General features: G+C 49.8%; 1 protein-coding gene across 1 annotated transcript in view; it reads right to left on the bottom strand.

The window, feature by feature from the left end:
* Positions 1 to 15,889, bottom strand: part of Pdia6 (protein disulfide isomerase family A member 6) — a 29,406-nt gene extending 13,517 nt beyond the window's left edge. Inside the window, exons 1-4 of the mRNA XM_028877686.2 lie at positions 15,787 to 15,889; positions 12,060 to 12,201; positions 7,966 to 8,023; positions 7,105 to 7,231 (exon numbers count right to left, since the gene is read on the bottom strand). Coding sequence (XP_028733519.1) covers positions 7,105 to 7,231; positions 7,966 to 8,023; positions 12,060 to 12,201; positions 15,787 to 15,820 — 361 coding nt within the window. The 5' untranslated portion in view covers positions 15,821 to 15,889. The remainder of the gene's footprint in view (positions 1 to 7,104; positions 7,232 to 7,965; positions 8,024 to 12,059; positions 12,202 to 15,786) is intronic.
* Between the last annotated feature and the right edge of the window lie 58 nt (positions 15,890 to 15,947).

Raw genomic sequence — 15,947 nt, 5'->3', positions numbered from 1 at the left:
ATGGAGAGTGGACAGTGTGTGTGTGAAGAGTGGAACATGACACACGGAGAGCAGACAGTGTGTGTGAAGAGTGGAACATGACACATGGAGAGTGGACAGTGTGTGTGTGAAGAGTGGAACATGACACACGGAGAGTAGACAGTGTGTGTGAAGAGTGGAACATGACACACGGAGAGTGGACAGTGTGTGTGAAGAGTGGAACATGACACACGGAGAGCAGACAGTGTGTGTGAAGAGGAACATGACACACGGAGAGTACACAGTGTGTGTGTGAAGAGTGGAACATGACACACGGAGAGCAGACAGTGTGTGTGTGAAGAGTGGAACATGACACACGGAGAGCAGACAGTGTGTGTGGAAGAGTGGAACATGACACACGGAGAGCAGACAGTGTGTGTGTGAAGAGTGAACATGACACACGGAGAGCAGACAGTGTGTGTTGAAGAGTGGAACATGACACACGGAGAGCGGACAGTGTGTGTGAAGAGTGGAACATGACACACGGAGAGTGGACAGTGTGTGTGTGAAGAGTGGAACATGACACATGGAGAGTGGGACAGAGTGGTGGTGTGTGAAGAGTGGAACATGACACACGGAGAGCAGACAGTGTGTTGAAGAGTGGGAACATGACACACGGAGAGCGACAGTGTGTGTGAAGAGTGGCATGACACACGGAGGGCAGTGTGTGTGAAGAGTGGAACATGACACATGGAGAGTGGACAGTGTGTGTGTGAAGAGTGGAACATGACACATGGAGAGCAGACAGTGTGTGTGAAGAGTGGAACATGACACACGGAGAGTAGACAGTGTGTGTGTGAAGAGTGGAACATGACACACGGAGAGCAGACAGTGTGTGTGAAGAGTGGAACATGACACATGGAGAGTGGACAGTGTGTGTGAAGAGTGGAACATGACACACGGAGAGTACACAGTGTGTGTGTGAAGAGTGGAACATGACACATGGAGAGCAGACAGTGTGTGTGTGAAGAGTGGAACATGACACACGGAGAGCAGACAGTGTGTGTGTGAAGAGTGGAACATGACACACGGAGAGCAGACAGTGTGTGTGAAGAGTGGAACATGACACACGGAGAGCAGACAGTGTGTGTGTGAAGAGTGGAACATGACACATGGAGAGCGGACAGTGTGTGTGTGAAGAGTGGAACATGACACACGGAGAGTGGACAGTGTGTGTGTGAAGAGTGGAACATGACACACGGAGAGTACACAGTGTGTGTGAAGAGTGGAACATGACACATGGAGAGTGGACAGTGTGTGTGTGAAGAGTGGAACATGACACACGGAGAGCAGACAGTGTGTGTGAAGAGTGGAACATGACACACGGAGAGTAGACAGTGTGTGTGAAGAGTGGAACATGACACACGGAGAGTAGACAGTGTGTGTGAAGAGTGGAACATGACACACGGAGAGCGGACAGTGTGTGTGAAGAGTGGAACATGACACACGGAGAGCAGACAGTGTGTGTGAAGAGTGGAACATGACACACGGAGAGCGGACAGTGTGTGTGTGATGTGTGGACATGAATGTGACTGTGTGTGTGTGAAGAGTGGAACATGACACACGGAGAGCAGACAGTGTGTGTGAAGAGTGGAACATGACACACGGAGAGCAGACAGTGTGTGTGTGGTGTGGTGAACTGTGTGTGTGAAGAGTGGAAACATGACACACGGAGAGTAGACAGTGTGTGTGAAGAGTGGAACATGACACACGGAGAGCGGACAGTGTTGTGTGTGTGTGTGTGTGTGTGTGTGTGTGAAGAGTGGAACATGACACACGGAGAGCAGACAGTGTGTGTGAAGAGTGGAACATGACACACGGAGAGCAGACAGTGGTGTGGTGGTGTGTGTGTGTGTGAAGAGTGGAACATGACACACGGAGAGTGACAGTGTGTGTGTGAAGAGTGGAACATGACACACGGAGAGCAGACAGTGTGTGTGTGAAGAGTGGAACATGACACACGGAGAGCAGACAGTGTGTGTGTGAAGAGTGGAACATGACACACGGAGAGCAGACAGTGTGTGTGAAGAGTGGAACATGACACACGGAGAGCAGACATGTGTGTGTGAAGAGTGGAACATGACACACGGAGAGTAGACAGTGTGTGTGAAGAGTGGAACATGACACACGGAGAGCAGACAGTGTGTGTGTGAAGAGTGGAAACATGACACACGAGAGTACACAGTGTGTGGTGTGAAGAGTGGAACATGACACACGGAGAGCAGACAGTGTGTGTGAAGAGTGGAACATGACACACGGAGAGCAGACAGTGTGTGTGTGAAGAGTGGAACATGACACACGGAGAGCAGGACAGTGTGTGTGAAGAGTGGAACATGACACACGGAGAGTGGACAGTGTGTTGTGAAGAGTGAACATGACACACGGAGAGCAGACAGTGTGTGTGTGAAGAGTGAACATGACACACGGAGAGCAGACAGTGTGTGTGAAGAGTGGAACATGACACACGGAGAGCAGACAGTGTGTGTGAAGAGTGGAACATGACACACGGAGAGCAGACAGTGTGTGTGAAGAGTGGAACATGACACACGGAGAGTCAGACAGTGGTGTGTGAAGAGTGAACATGACACACGGAGAGCAGACAGTGTGTGTGAAGAGTGGAACATGACACACGGAGAGCAGACAGTGTGTGTGTGAAGAGTGGAACATGACACACGGAGAGTGGACAGTGGTGTGTGAAGAGTGGAACATGACACACGGAGAGCAGACAGTGTGTGTGTGAAGAGTGGAACATGACACACGGAGAGCGACAGTGTGTGTGTGAAGAGTGGAACATGACACACGGAGAGCAGACAGTGTGTGTGAAGAGTGGAACATGACACACGGAGAGCAGACAGTGTGTGTGAAGAGTGGAACATGACACACGGAGATGTGGACAGTCGTGTGTTGAAGAGTGGAACATGACACACGGAGAGCGGACAGTGTGTGTGAAGAGTGGAACATGACAACACGTTGGAGAGTGAGCACAGTGTGTGTGTGAAGAGTGGAACATGACACACGGAGAGCGGACAGTGTGTGTGTGAAGAGTGGAACATGACACACGGAGAGCAGACAGTGTGTGTGTGAAGAGTGGAACATGACACACGGAGAGTGACAGTGTGTTGTGAAGAGTGGAACATGACACACGGAGAGTGGACAGTGTGTGTGAAGAGTGGAACATGACACACGGAGAGCAGACAGTGTGTGTGTGAAGAGTGGAACATGACACACGGAGAGTAGACAGTGTGTGTGTGAAGAGTGGAACATGACACACGGAGAGCAGACAGTGTGTGTGTGAAGAGTGGAACATGACACACGGAGAGTACACAGTGTGTGTGAAGAGTGGAACATGACACACGGAGAGTGGCACAGTGTGTGTGTGAAGAGTGGAACATGACACACGGAGAGCGGACAGTGTGTGTGAAGAGTGGAACATGACACACGGAGAGCAGACAGTGTGTGTGAAGAGTGGAACATGACACACGGAGAGTGGACAGTGTGTGTATGACACAGGAGTGGACAGGGAAGAGTGGAACATGACACACGGAGAGCAGACAGTGTGTTGTAAGAGTGGAACATGACACACGGAGAGTACACAGTGTGTGTGAAGAGTGGAACATGACACATGGAGAGTACACAGTGTGTGTTGAAGAGTGGAACATGACACACGGAGAGCAGACAGTGTGTGTGTGAAGAGTGGAACATGACACACGGAGAGCAGACAGTGTGTGTGAAGAGTGGAACATGACACACGGAGAGCGGACAGTTGTGTGAAGAGTGAACATGACACATGGAGGTGGACAGTGTGTGTGTGAAGAGTGGAACATGACACACGGAGAGAGACAGTGTGTGTGTGAAGAGTGAACATGACACACGGAAGAACAGTGTGTGTGGAGTGGAAATGAACAGGGAGTGTGTGTGTGAAAGAGTGGAACATGACACACGGAGAGTAGACAGTGTGTGTGTGAAGAGTGGAACATGACACACGGAGAGCAGACAGTGTGTGTGAAGAGTGAACATGAACATGGAAGTGGACAGTGTGTGTGTGAAGAGTGGAACATGACACACGGAGAGCAGACAGTGTGTGTGTGAAGAGTGGAACATGACACACGGAGAGGGACATTGTGAGAAAGAACATGAACAAGTGTGTGTGTGAAGAGTGGAACATGACACACGGAGAGGGACAGTGTGTGTGTGAAGAGTGGAACATGACACACGGAGAGCAGACAGTGGTGTGTGAAGAGTGGAACATGACACACGGAGAGCAGACAGTGTGTGTGAAGAGTGGAACATGACACACGGAGAGTGGACAATGTGTGTGTGTGAAGAGTGGAACATGACACACGGAGAGTGGACAATGTGTGTGTGTGAAGAGTGGAACATGACACACGGAGAGAGACAGTGTGTGTGTGAAGAGTGGAACATGAACCACACGGAGAGTAGACAGTGTGTGTGTGTGAAGAGTGGAACATGACACACGGAGAGTGGACAATGTGTGTGTGAAGAGTGAACATGCACACACGGAGAGTAGACAGTGTGTGTGTGAAGAGTGGAACATGACACACGGAGACAGTGTGTGTGTGAAGAGTGGAACATGACACACGGAGAGTACACAGTGTGTGTGAAGAGTGGAACATGACACACGGAGAGTACACAGTGTGTGTGAAGAGTGGAACATGACACACGGAGAGTACACAGTGTGTTGTGAAGAGTGGAACATGACACACGGAGAGCAGACAGTTGTGTGTGAAGAGTGAACATGACACACGGAGAGCGGACAGTGTGTGTGTGTGTGTGAAGAGTGGAACATGACACATGGGGAGCGGACAGTGTGTGTGAAGAGTGGAACATGACACACAGCATAGGCAGTGTGTGTGTGTGAAGAGTGGAACATAAGTGAGAACATGACACATGGAGACAGTGGACAGTGTGTGTTGAAGAGTGGAACATGACACATGGAGAGTGGACAGTGTGTGTGTGGGAAGCGTGGAACATGAAACGTCTCTGAAGCTAAGAACCTAGAAAGCAATCAAAGCATCTCTTCTTTTGCTTCAAGTTCAGTGGTTAGGATCAAGTCAGTCCTAAGTAAGCACCTCAACAAAGCTCAGAGAGCAGCCACACTGCATGAGACCCAGCAGCTCAAACACAACCAAACCTCAACCAGACAAGAGGACGGTAAGTGGGAAGTCTATCCAAAACTAAAGACCCAAGACCCCAGAAGAGCAAGGACAAGACATGACTTGAAAGCACCTTCAAAGTTCACAGGCCAAGCTGTAAGAGAGCTCAGTATCACATTAGAAGGAAAACAATACAGGAACCACCCTGGCCTGCGGTTCCCATCTTCTGTGGTCTACTTAACCACAGTCCAAGAATATAGTTTGTCTTAGCTCTTTCAAGTGAAACCACAGTCCCTAACTTCTAGAGTTCTATTTTACTATTGGTTACTGTTAATCTCCAGTTGCCTAGTTTATAAATTAAAGTACACATGGATAGGGACAATCTTCTCATGGTCAGGCTCCTACTAGGAGTCTTAGACCAGCTGTACAGCGGGAACACTCAGAAGTGCTCAGGTAACTGAAGGGCCAGACCCAACACGAGAGCAGCCTTCCTTCCGTTCCTACTGCAGACAGGTCCAGTTCGAGCCAGTGTGGTTCCTCCCGCCCTTTCTACAGTTATACCCAAGCAGGACTCATCTGGGAAAGAGGCTTCTCCCGCTGTGCACCAGTGCCGACCATCTTTCCATTACGGACCATATGCACCCAAGTGCTATCTACCTTTGAGACCACACTGCCTTCTGCAGCCACTCAGCCCTGCTGTCCTGGTGCACAAGCAGCCTGGCCCACCCATACGGGCACAGGTCCGGCTGTGTCCCAAACACCTCCCCGAAGGCAGCTGAGACGGCTCAGCAGGTCAAAGTGCAGCCTCTGAGCTCCACTTGGCAGAAGGTGGGAACTCCTGAAAATGGTCCTGTGACGTCATGTGAGCACTGAGCCCACACGTGCCCCAAGACATACGTGTAATAACAACCACCTTGTTTACAAATAAACACAGCCGCGCAGAATGCTCTACATATTCTGCCCTTGTCAAGAAGCAAAACTATGACCAGTTATCATTTCAAAGTGAGGACAGATGTGTTTACTCTGGAAAACAAAACTCATCATCAGGAAGAAACCATGCATCCAGGGCTTTGTCTCCAAGGATTCTGACCTCCAAGTCTGGAGATTTACCAAGTGGACTGGTACCTATGCCAAGTATGTGTCTCCCCTCTTTTGCATGCACTATTTTAATTACACTCTGGTTGCCTGGGCAGGCTTCCCTCCTTCTTTACAGAAAAGCAGCAGGCCAGAGCAGTAAGTGGACAGGAGGCCCGAGCATGCTCGGAGAGGCGGGCCAGTTACAGCAGGCCATGTCTGGAATTACTCTTCCGACCCCACAGCCCTGGGCCCTCCCCAGGGTGAGTCTGACTGGGATGCTCCTCCTCGGCCCACCGGTACTTCTGTTCACAGCTGCAACCTTCAGTTACTTTATGTCATATTTAGCAAATCCTTAAAAAACTTTAGCCAAACCCATCATAATGTAAAAATTATGCTCAACACTTTCATTAGGACCACAATCTGTCCCAGCTCATCAATTCTGATTAGATACTGTTTGTGTGTGTGTAGCTAATGATCAACTGAAGACCTTGCAGTGTGCTATCTGGAATCTGGAGTACCCATTACCAACAGCTCCTGACACCAGTAGCACTTCAGAGTCAACGGTATACGCGTTACCATGCGTGTTTGCCAGACTCCAATCTTCCAGTAAGGGGAGGAAAACACAGATCTTCATCAACTATTAAACAGCTGTAATGAGAAAGGCCTGGAGGTAAAGAGGTGCGGGTCTACAACCACTCTGAATAATTCACATGCGTGCACACATGCACGCACGTACCCCTGCACCCCTCTTTACCTACAAGCTAAAGCTCTAAGCTTGGAGGAGGCACTAAGTGTGGTATGCCATCACAGAGAGCAAGGTTAAGAGGCTGCAGGAGCCAGGCTAACTGTTCCAGAAGGTGTCACCTACAGGGGAATAAGGAGGGAGAGTCCTTACCCTGATAATCCTCTGGCTTGTTTTTGTTGGCTCCAAATATCTTGATGGTAGGGAATCCCTGGACGCCGTACTGACCGCCCAGGGACTGGTGCTTATCGGCATCGACTGCGCCGACTTTGACAACATCCTGAGGAGACACAGACAGGTTACCCTTCCTACTCCACAGCCCCGTCAGACTCAAGCACACAGGTAAAGGCCCAGTGAAGTTACAAGGGCCACTGAGGAGTTTAGCCCTGAAAACCAGGGGAGAATTTAAGTTGTCCAATGGGAGAAGGGCAAGTCCAGCCAGCAGGGAGTGTCTGGGGGAGGACTGGGCACCAAAGCCTTCAGAACCAGCATGGCTAAGATAATGATGTAATTTAGCTGGGAAAAGGACAATAAAACCAGACATGAGCAGCAACATCTGCACCCCACCCCTGTCCCCGAGGTATTTGATAGTACAACCAGCACTCAGGACTTCACCATCAAATTAACTCCCAGTGTGCACTGGGCCCATGTGTGGCGATATGCTGTGTACCCTAATAAAATTTGCCTGAAGATCAGAGAGACAGAGGAACTAGCCACTGTCACATCTCACCTCTAGGACTCGTCAGCCTGAAAAGGCTTCAGTTCGTGTCTCCTCAGGCCTTATATACCTTTCTCTGTCCAGTCATCACTTCCTTCCTAGTGCTGGGATTAAAGGCGTGCGACTCCCAAGTACGGGATTAAAGGTGTGTGCCACCACTGCCTGGCCTCTATGTTTAATCTAGTGGCTGGTTCTGTCCTCTGATCTTCAGGCAAATTTTATTAGGGTACAAAATATATCACTACACCCTATGCAAATGTAAACACACAGTGAGGGAGGGAGTCTCAGATACTCACTTTCAATGCAGTGGCTGCTTTCTTCCATTCTGGTGTTAGCCTCTGGCAATGACCACACCTGCCGAGAGACAAAACACAAATAAGGTGACAGTTAGACCCTTTGACCTTCAGTTCATAAAGCTGAGCTTGCCAGGGGACCGGGACCAGAGGCCCAGTGACTACTCAAGACAGACGTTATTTCACCACCGCTTGCTGACTACCTGAACATGGGGCAACCTCTGTTTCACAGGCACTAATTCCGTAAAACCAAACAGAACCTGTTACAAGCCAGGCAGGCAGCACACACCTGTTGTGACAGCACTTGGGAGGCAGAGGCAGGACCACGTCAAGTTCAAGGCCAGCCTGGGCTACACAGTGAGTTTTAGCACAGCTAAGACAACACAGTGAGATCCTCTCCCAACGCCCAAACAAACCTGCTGTGAAATATAACAACGCGGCATACTGTATGATAGAGACAGAACCCACTTCTACGATCCAGTCAGGCATGGTGTAGAGACAGAACCCACTTCTAGGACCCAATCAGGCATGGTGTAGAGACAGAAACCACTTCTAGGACCCAATCAGGCATGGTGTAGAGACAGAACCCACTTCTAGGATCCAATAAGGCATGGTGTAGAGACAGAACCCGCTTCTAGGATCCAATCAGGCATGGTGTAGAGACAGAACCCACTTCTACGATCCCATAAGGCATGGTGTAGAGACAGAACCCACTTCTAGGATCCAGTCAGGCATGGTGTAGAGACAGAACTTGCTTCTAGGATCTAGTCAGGCATGGGTAAGTGCACTGTTCATTCTTAATGCTGTGTAACACCCACGGCATGCAGACCGTGTGTTTACCTGTGGGCAATATGGTGCATATTTGAAAAAGGTTTTGCTCGGCTCTTCTGCCTGGGTCACGTTCTCAAAGGACATCCCTGGACCTGTGCAGAGCTAGGACAGGCCTTCACTCTCTCCACTCTAATGATCAGATAGAGACTGGCAAAGGACTTGATTCCAAGGCTGGCCCGCCTGTGCCACTGCCTTCCAAAGTGAGCCACGCCCCACCAGGCTCCCACAGACACCATGTCACTGATACCCTAGAGGGACCTGAACTCAGCCCCAACGTTTAAGCAAGGTTATTTTGCGGTAGGCAGTGCCTTGAGTTGGTGCTGTGACACATTTATACACATTTATATACGCTTTGCTGCTCGGGGGACACTTCAAATACAGAAGTCAGATACTCATAAGGCTTAGTTAGGTTTCCGTTTCTCTAAGAAGGAAGGATTCAAATTAAACAGTTAAGAGGGCACACACTGCTTCAATCTGATGCTAGGCACTAGGAACAGACCAAAGTTCAACATAAAAATGAATTCATGGGCTGGAGAGATGGCTCAGAGGTTAAGAGCACTGGCTGCTCTTCCAGAGGTCCTGAGTTCAATTCCCAGCAACCACATGGTGGCTCACAACCATCTGTAATGAGATCTGGCGCCCTCTTCTGGCCTGCAGGGATATGTGCAGGCAGAACATTGTATATATAATAAATAAATAAATATTAAAAAAAAAAGAAGAATCCATTTTTGCTAACCTGTAGTAGAAACTCAAAAGTTCTTTCTATTATAAATGGAAACATCCCACAGTTGATGAGATTACTACTACTTAATGGCTTCCACAGCTATTTTCTTAACATTACAAATGATCATTACAATTGCTGGAACATTCTAGCATCATTTATGTGTACAACAACTTTAGAATTACATAGTTGTTAGACTTGCTGATGACTCTTGATATCTATTAGTCTATAAAGAAGTGCAAGATGAGTATCCATTATCCTGAAATTTTAAACCCAAGAGTGGGCATGCAGCTCAGTGCCTAGTGTGAGCAAAGCCCTGGTTCAGCTCCCGGCACTGCCAAACCGTACAAACCAAACCACCCAACAGGAAACCGTTTGAGCACTACATGACATCCAGTCCTGGCTTTCTGCATTTTAGTTGAGACGTTCACTGGGGAAAAGCTGTGTAAATATTTCAAAATCTGAGAAACTCCCAAGACCCCTGGCCCCAAGCACTTTAGACAGGAGCTCCTCAATTTGTCCTCAATTATGTAGGCTCTGTCCCTTCAGTCTTTGAGTCTCACGGAGTCCAAAGGTGGACGCTGAGCTTCCAATCCTCCCAAGTGTTCTTCTTTTTTAAGAAGAGGTTTTGCTATGTAGCCCTGGAACTCCTCACAGTCCTCTGCCTCAGCTTCTGGAGTGCTAGAACTAAAGGCATGTGTCATTATGCCTGACTCTGTCTGCTCTATTCACCATCTAAAGCCTTTCCTCCATGAAGGAATCCAAGGCTGTCCCTGGGATGTTAGAACCCAAGCATAAAAAGGCTGAAAGTGATTGTTCCAATTAGACATTTTTTCAGAACACTATTCATAAAACTGCCAGCATAATTGTTACCTACCACATCCAGAACCTGCCTTCGAAATCACACCATCTGCTGAGGTTTCACAGGGAAGTTTGCTTGCACTGTGGCTCTCAGAAACAAACCAACTACCCACGACACAGTGATAAGAAGCCAAATGTGCAAAAACACCTCACAGAGCCATGGAATAACTTAGCAGTCTGTACAAGTACTATTCGCCTGTGCTAATCCAGCAACTGGATTTAAAAACCTTTAGAAAACAAAGCATTAAAAAGAGCCAGATTCGCAATGTGTTGGCACGAACGTTTAGCACTGCCCTCCACTTGCTACACTGACCCTGAGTAATGTGCTGAGAAGCAGTGCCGAGTTTCTAGAACTGTTTCAGAACCCACAAAAGAACTTTCAGGGGGCACTTCCTAAAACGCACCCACTCAGGACTTCAGAATTCAAAGGTAAGAATTTCGTAAGAGCCCAGGTCTGGTGGCCAGGTCTGGGATCCCAGCTATTTGGGAGACTGAGGCAAAGGAACAAGTTCAAGGAAGGCTTCCCTGAGATTTGGAAGTGAGTTCAAGGCCAGCCTGGGCAATGTGATAAGAACCTGCCTTAAAAATAAAGTCCATGTCAGCTCCTGTGGTGGTTCAAATGAGATGCTCCCCACACTCTTGGGCACTGAACACTCAGGGCCCGGTTGGTGGCGCTCTTTGGGCAGGCTCAGGAGGTGCAGCCTTGCGTGAGGACGGGTATGGCTGGGGCAGGCTTTGAGAGCTTAGACGTACACAACTCCTGGTTGGCTCTCTCTGCTGCTCCAGCACCGTGCCTTTGGTCTGCTGCCTCTGCTCCACCACTACAGACTCCACAGGAACCACAGCCCAAATGAACTCTTCCTTCTCTAAGTTGCCTCAGTTGTGGTGATTTACCACAGCACCAGAGAAGTGACCGAGAATATCCCTTCCTGACGCTCACAAGATGCTGTTCACTTGAATGTGCAACCTTGTGTTAGCTCACCTGCAGACATGCAGCTGGTAGTGAGCTGCTCTCGGGTCCTGCATTCTGCTGCTTACAGCCACCACGGCCCTGTCACATTCTACAGTTCACAGCGGTGTATGCGTCTTCGCCTTCCTTTGATACACACGCTTTAACTAGTAAGTGTGCAACACTGCATTCTGGGCATGCGTCACAGCCCAGGTCTCCTTCCACCACGTGGGTCCCAAGAGTTACACTCAGGTCACCGTGCTTGGCGGCAAGCACCTTTTCCCACTGAGACGTCTTGCCAGATCACCCCACAACTGATGCAGTCTCCACTGCTTTCAAGACACCTGATGTGTGCAATCGAGAATCCTAGTCTACAACTGTTTGGACATGGCGGCACAGATCTGGAATCTCAGTTCTCAGGAGGCTGAGGCAAGAGCACATACATTCTAGTCCAGTCTGGGCTATATAACTCCAAGGTTCCAGACCAACCTAGACCACACACAGGACACCTGCACGCATGTGCACATACACAGATTTAAAAACAGCTGGGCATGGTAGTGCACACATTTAATCCTAGCACTTGGGAGGCAGAGGCAGATGGATTTCAACAAGTTCAAGGCCAACCTGTTCTATATAGTTCCAGGTCAGCCAGAGCAAGTGACCCTGTCTCAAAAAAGCAAAACCAATCAATCAATCAACCTTTAAAAAAAGGCATAACTATTTTACAATACGTACCATGGAGCATAAAACTCCACGAGCCACAGACTATTGCTCTGAATAACTTCTCTGTTGAAATTTGATGGCGTTAATTCAATGACATCATCACTAGAGGAATACAGACCGTTGACTGCCAGAAAGAAGGTACAGCTCACCAGACCTGGACAAACGACAAAACACAGCAGTGACGGCACAGTCCACAGCAGAGGATCTCCCCCAACCCCGGGCCCTCGCAGAAGAGGACGGCCTGGGCTGCCCCCGCCCGTGGGTCCTTCCTGTTGCAGTGCTGGGCAGGAAGGGCATGGGCCACTCAAAACCACGACGGCTGCCGCTTCCAATTTCAAGGGAAGCACTTGCTTCTTCAGGGCTAGAATCTAGGAAGCATCCTCATTTTGTAAACAAGCAAAGCCCAGGAGAAAAGGCCACGGACAGGCAAAGCAAAGACACCAAGTGGCAGAGTGGCTCTCTAACTCCTGTTTCCAAGTTGCTGGGTGAGCATGCCTTGGCACGAATAAACAGACACGTTACTCAAGAACGCTGCATCTGACAGAACCCAATTTTATCTCAAGTCTGGACAGTAGGAGAGCTGGCTCAGCGAATTAACACTCGCTATGCAGGCACGGAGATCCGAGTTCGTATCCTCGGCATCCACATGAAGAGCTGAGCATGGCTTTACGTGTGACCCCACCATGGGGGAGGGGAGCGCAGAAGGATGCTGGGCGCTTGCTGGCCAGCCAAGCTGAAAGGTGAGCTTTGGTTTAGTCAGTGACCCTCTCTGGAGGAATAAGGCGGACAGGGAAAGAGGAAGACACTCAGCATGCCCCTTTGGCCTCTGCACGTGCAGGTACAGGTGTATACATCTCTACACTCAAGAGAATGCACCACACGCCCACATCTCTCTCTCTCTCTCTCTCTCTCTCTCTCTCTCTCTCTCTCTCTCTCTCACACACACACACACACACACACACACACACACACACACACACAGCAGAAGGGAACTACTGAGAAAGAGGAATGGGACCAGAGGGAGAGGGAGCAAGAAAGGATAATGGGGTGTGTGTGTGAACATGACCAAAGTACATTATGTACACGTGTGAAAATGTCACAGGAAACCTACTATTCTGTAGAGTTAATATGCTCGATGTAAATGTCTTAAGAAGTGTTTGAGTTATAGATAGGGCCAATATCTACGAACTTACAAAATAAAAGTGGCCTTTACTAAGAGTGATGTCACACAAACCAAGTATGGGATGAGACAGTTAACATGCTCCCAGGGGACAGGCAGGGACGGCTGAAGCTGGCTACTGCATTTCATGACCAAGTTGTCTGTGAGCACCTAGGCACCTGCGACAGTGAAAGAACCAGCAGCCAGTGGGCGAGGATGGGAGGAGAGGAGGCAATAAGTCTAGAGAACACAGACGGCTCTCTAAACGAGTTTCGTTATGCGGAACTGGAAAGAGCAAGCACCATGTGGGGTGGAGGAAAGTTTCAGTGTAGAGATGGGCGAGATCTGTGTGGATGTGTATGCATAATGGGAGAGGCCAAGGACACTGAAGGTCTCAACAAAGTGTCCTAAGTCAGGACGGGAATCCAGAGTCAGCGGCAGAGGCGCTCTGGAAGGCCTCCATCTAACTCACAAAGCGGGACCGGCTCAGGGGTGGGGCTGCTCCCTCAAACTACTATCCACAATGGAAGCCATCAGCCACGTGTGGTTACCCCAAACCGAGAGGTTCTCCAAGGGTTAAAAAAAAGCGTACTGGATTCCAAAGACTTGGAGAAAAAAACAGAAACAAACTTTATTAATATTTTTCATACCGAGTACGCGCTGAAATCATGATGGGTTACGTACAGATGAGTGGGGGCATAAGGACAGGATGCACATGCCGAGAAGCATGCACGGAGACAAAGCCACCAACGGGGACAGCTGGCACATCATCAGGACACCTAACCCAATGGGGCTGCCACCACAAATGTGGTCATTACGTAAAATTAATTCGAAGTACTGTTACCTCTTCTGCTTTACTTGTGGTTCCTAGAAAATTTAGGATTAAATTACAGACAGAGTAATGTATTTCTACTGGATGGTGCAGTTGGCAAAGAGAACAGTAGAGTTTGGCTCCAGAGTGCTGGGATTAAAGACATGTGCTACCATGTCCAGTGAGTTCTAAGACTTTACAAGAAGTTTATCTTGTTTATGAAATTGTTATGAATTCATACTTGCTTGATGCGCCAAGTCCCGTGAAAACTTCAGATCTGGGAAAGATCAGAAGTTACGGACACTTGGTACACCGAGTCACATGGACTGTTACTTCCAATACAACATTAGAACATTGTTGCAATCTCCTTCTGACTGAAGATCCTCCAAGTGTAGGTCTTAGATCTTTGATAGGATGTTTCTATTGGGTAGCTATCTGTTAAGGGAAGCTCTTGAGAGAACTACACAAAGTGTAAAGACAAAAGTCTTAACCACAATGTCTAAGAAAACATATTTGCCCATGCAAAAGAAATGCCTTACTGAGGTTTGCAGTCACCGTCCATCTCCGGGATGCCTGCTGAGGACATGCATTCTCCCTGCTGCCCTAATGGCCAGGAGAAGCAGAACCACCCAATTCTCCCTCCATCTACCGACTGATGCCTCCAAGACGACCTAACAGGGTCAGGAAAGATCAAACACACTGCCCTTTGCATCTGCTCTCCATGCAACACACTCTTCCTCTGGTGGGGGCTGATTTACCATAGCAGAGGAGGTCAGTGCCGACCCACCAAGTTCTGCTTCCCGTGGCCACTCTACACAGTGACAATGAGTACCGCCAGGAAACAGAACTCCAGGAAACAGAACTCCGGGGTCCACACTCTGAGGCATGCAGATGGTTTTGCCATCTGTGGCTTCCCATTCAATCTCCGTAGCCGTTAAGGGTGTTATACATTCACGCCTGTAACATTTCTGTCTGGCACCCGCCTGCAGCAGGGTGTCCAAAAAAAAAAAAAAAAGGCTGACTACCTGATTGAAATAATGAGTTAATTGAGAGGATCACTCTTTCACAGCTACTCATGGGGAAAACCAGAGATTAAATCTTTCCCTCTACAGTAACCCAGCAAGTACTTCTTAAACATGTACTACCGCTCCTGGGGTGAGCACGGTTGAAAAAAAGACAAAAAACAAACAAAAAGCCCTGGAAGAGAGGTGAGAAAATATGCTCTGGGTCACAGGGTCGTAGACAGTAAATGAAGCGGGCTGGGGAGAGAGCCGGGACCCATCTTCCCTACGGTCCAGCAAGGATCTAGGCTGCGTTAGTGATGTCTGAGACTTTAGGGCCGTGAACAGAGCCAGCCGGGGAAGGAGGGGACCCCCAAATCCACCCATCGGGCCGCTAGCCATCATTCCGGGGCACCTGGGTGGACCTTCAAAGGCACAAAAGTGCTCAGGCGCCACCGGCGAGGCCTCCCTCGGAGGGCACTGCCCACCTTCGGTCCGCATCTCAGGACCGGCCTCTGCTACCCCGCGTCGAAAAGTGAAGGCTGAGCTGGACCGGTGGTGGCTCGCACACGAGGTGAGCAGCGGCTGCGAGTCCTCGACTCCCGGGGCCTCCTGCAGAGGGCTCGCCCGGGCCTCTCCCGCCCCGCCGGCCGAGAAGTCCCCAGGCCGGCCCGGCACCCCGTTCCCTCCGCTCGGGCCTGCTCCGTGGTCCCGGACCCTCCGACCGCCCCCAGCCCGGCCGGGCTCCCACCGCAGGCCCACGCTTACCGAGCCCCAGGCGAGCCATGCCGAGAACCCGCATTCCGTCCGCGCCGCCGCCGCTTCGGCTCTGCCGCGCCCACGTCCCGCCCTCGGCTTCTAGCGGGCGGTGCGCCGGCGCGCGGGGGCGGGCCGGAAGGGCTCGCCGCGCCGTGGCCGCCGCTCATTGG

This window comes from Peromyscus leucopus, chromosome 22 (genome assembly GCF_004664715.2).
Source record: "Peromyscus leucopus breed LL Stock chromosome 22, UCI_PerLeu_2.1, whole genome shotgun sequence".
Classification (NCBI taxonomy): domain Eukaryota; kingdom Metazoa; phylum Chordata; class Mammalia; order Rodentia; family Cricetidae; genus Peromyscus; species Peromyscus leucopus.
The sequence above is the reverse complement of the archived record's forward strand: the minus strand, read 5'-3'. Positions and strand labels throughout refer to the sequence as shown.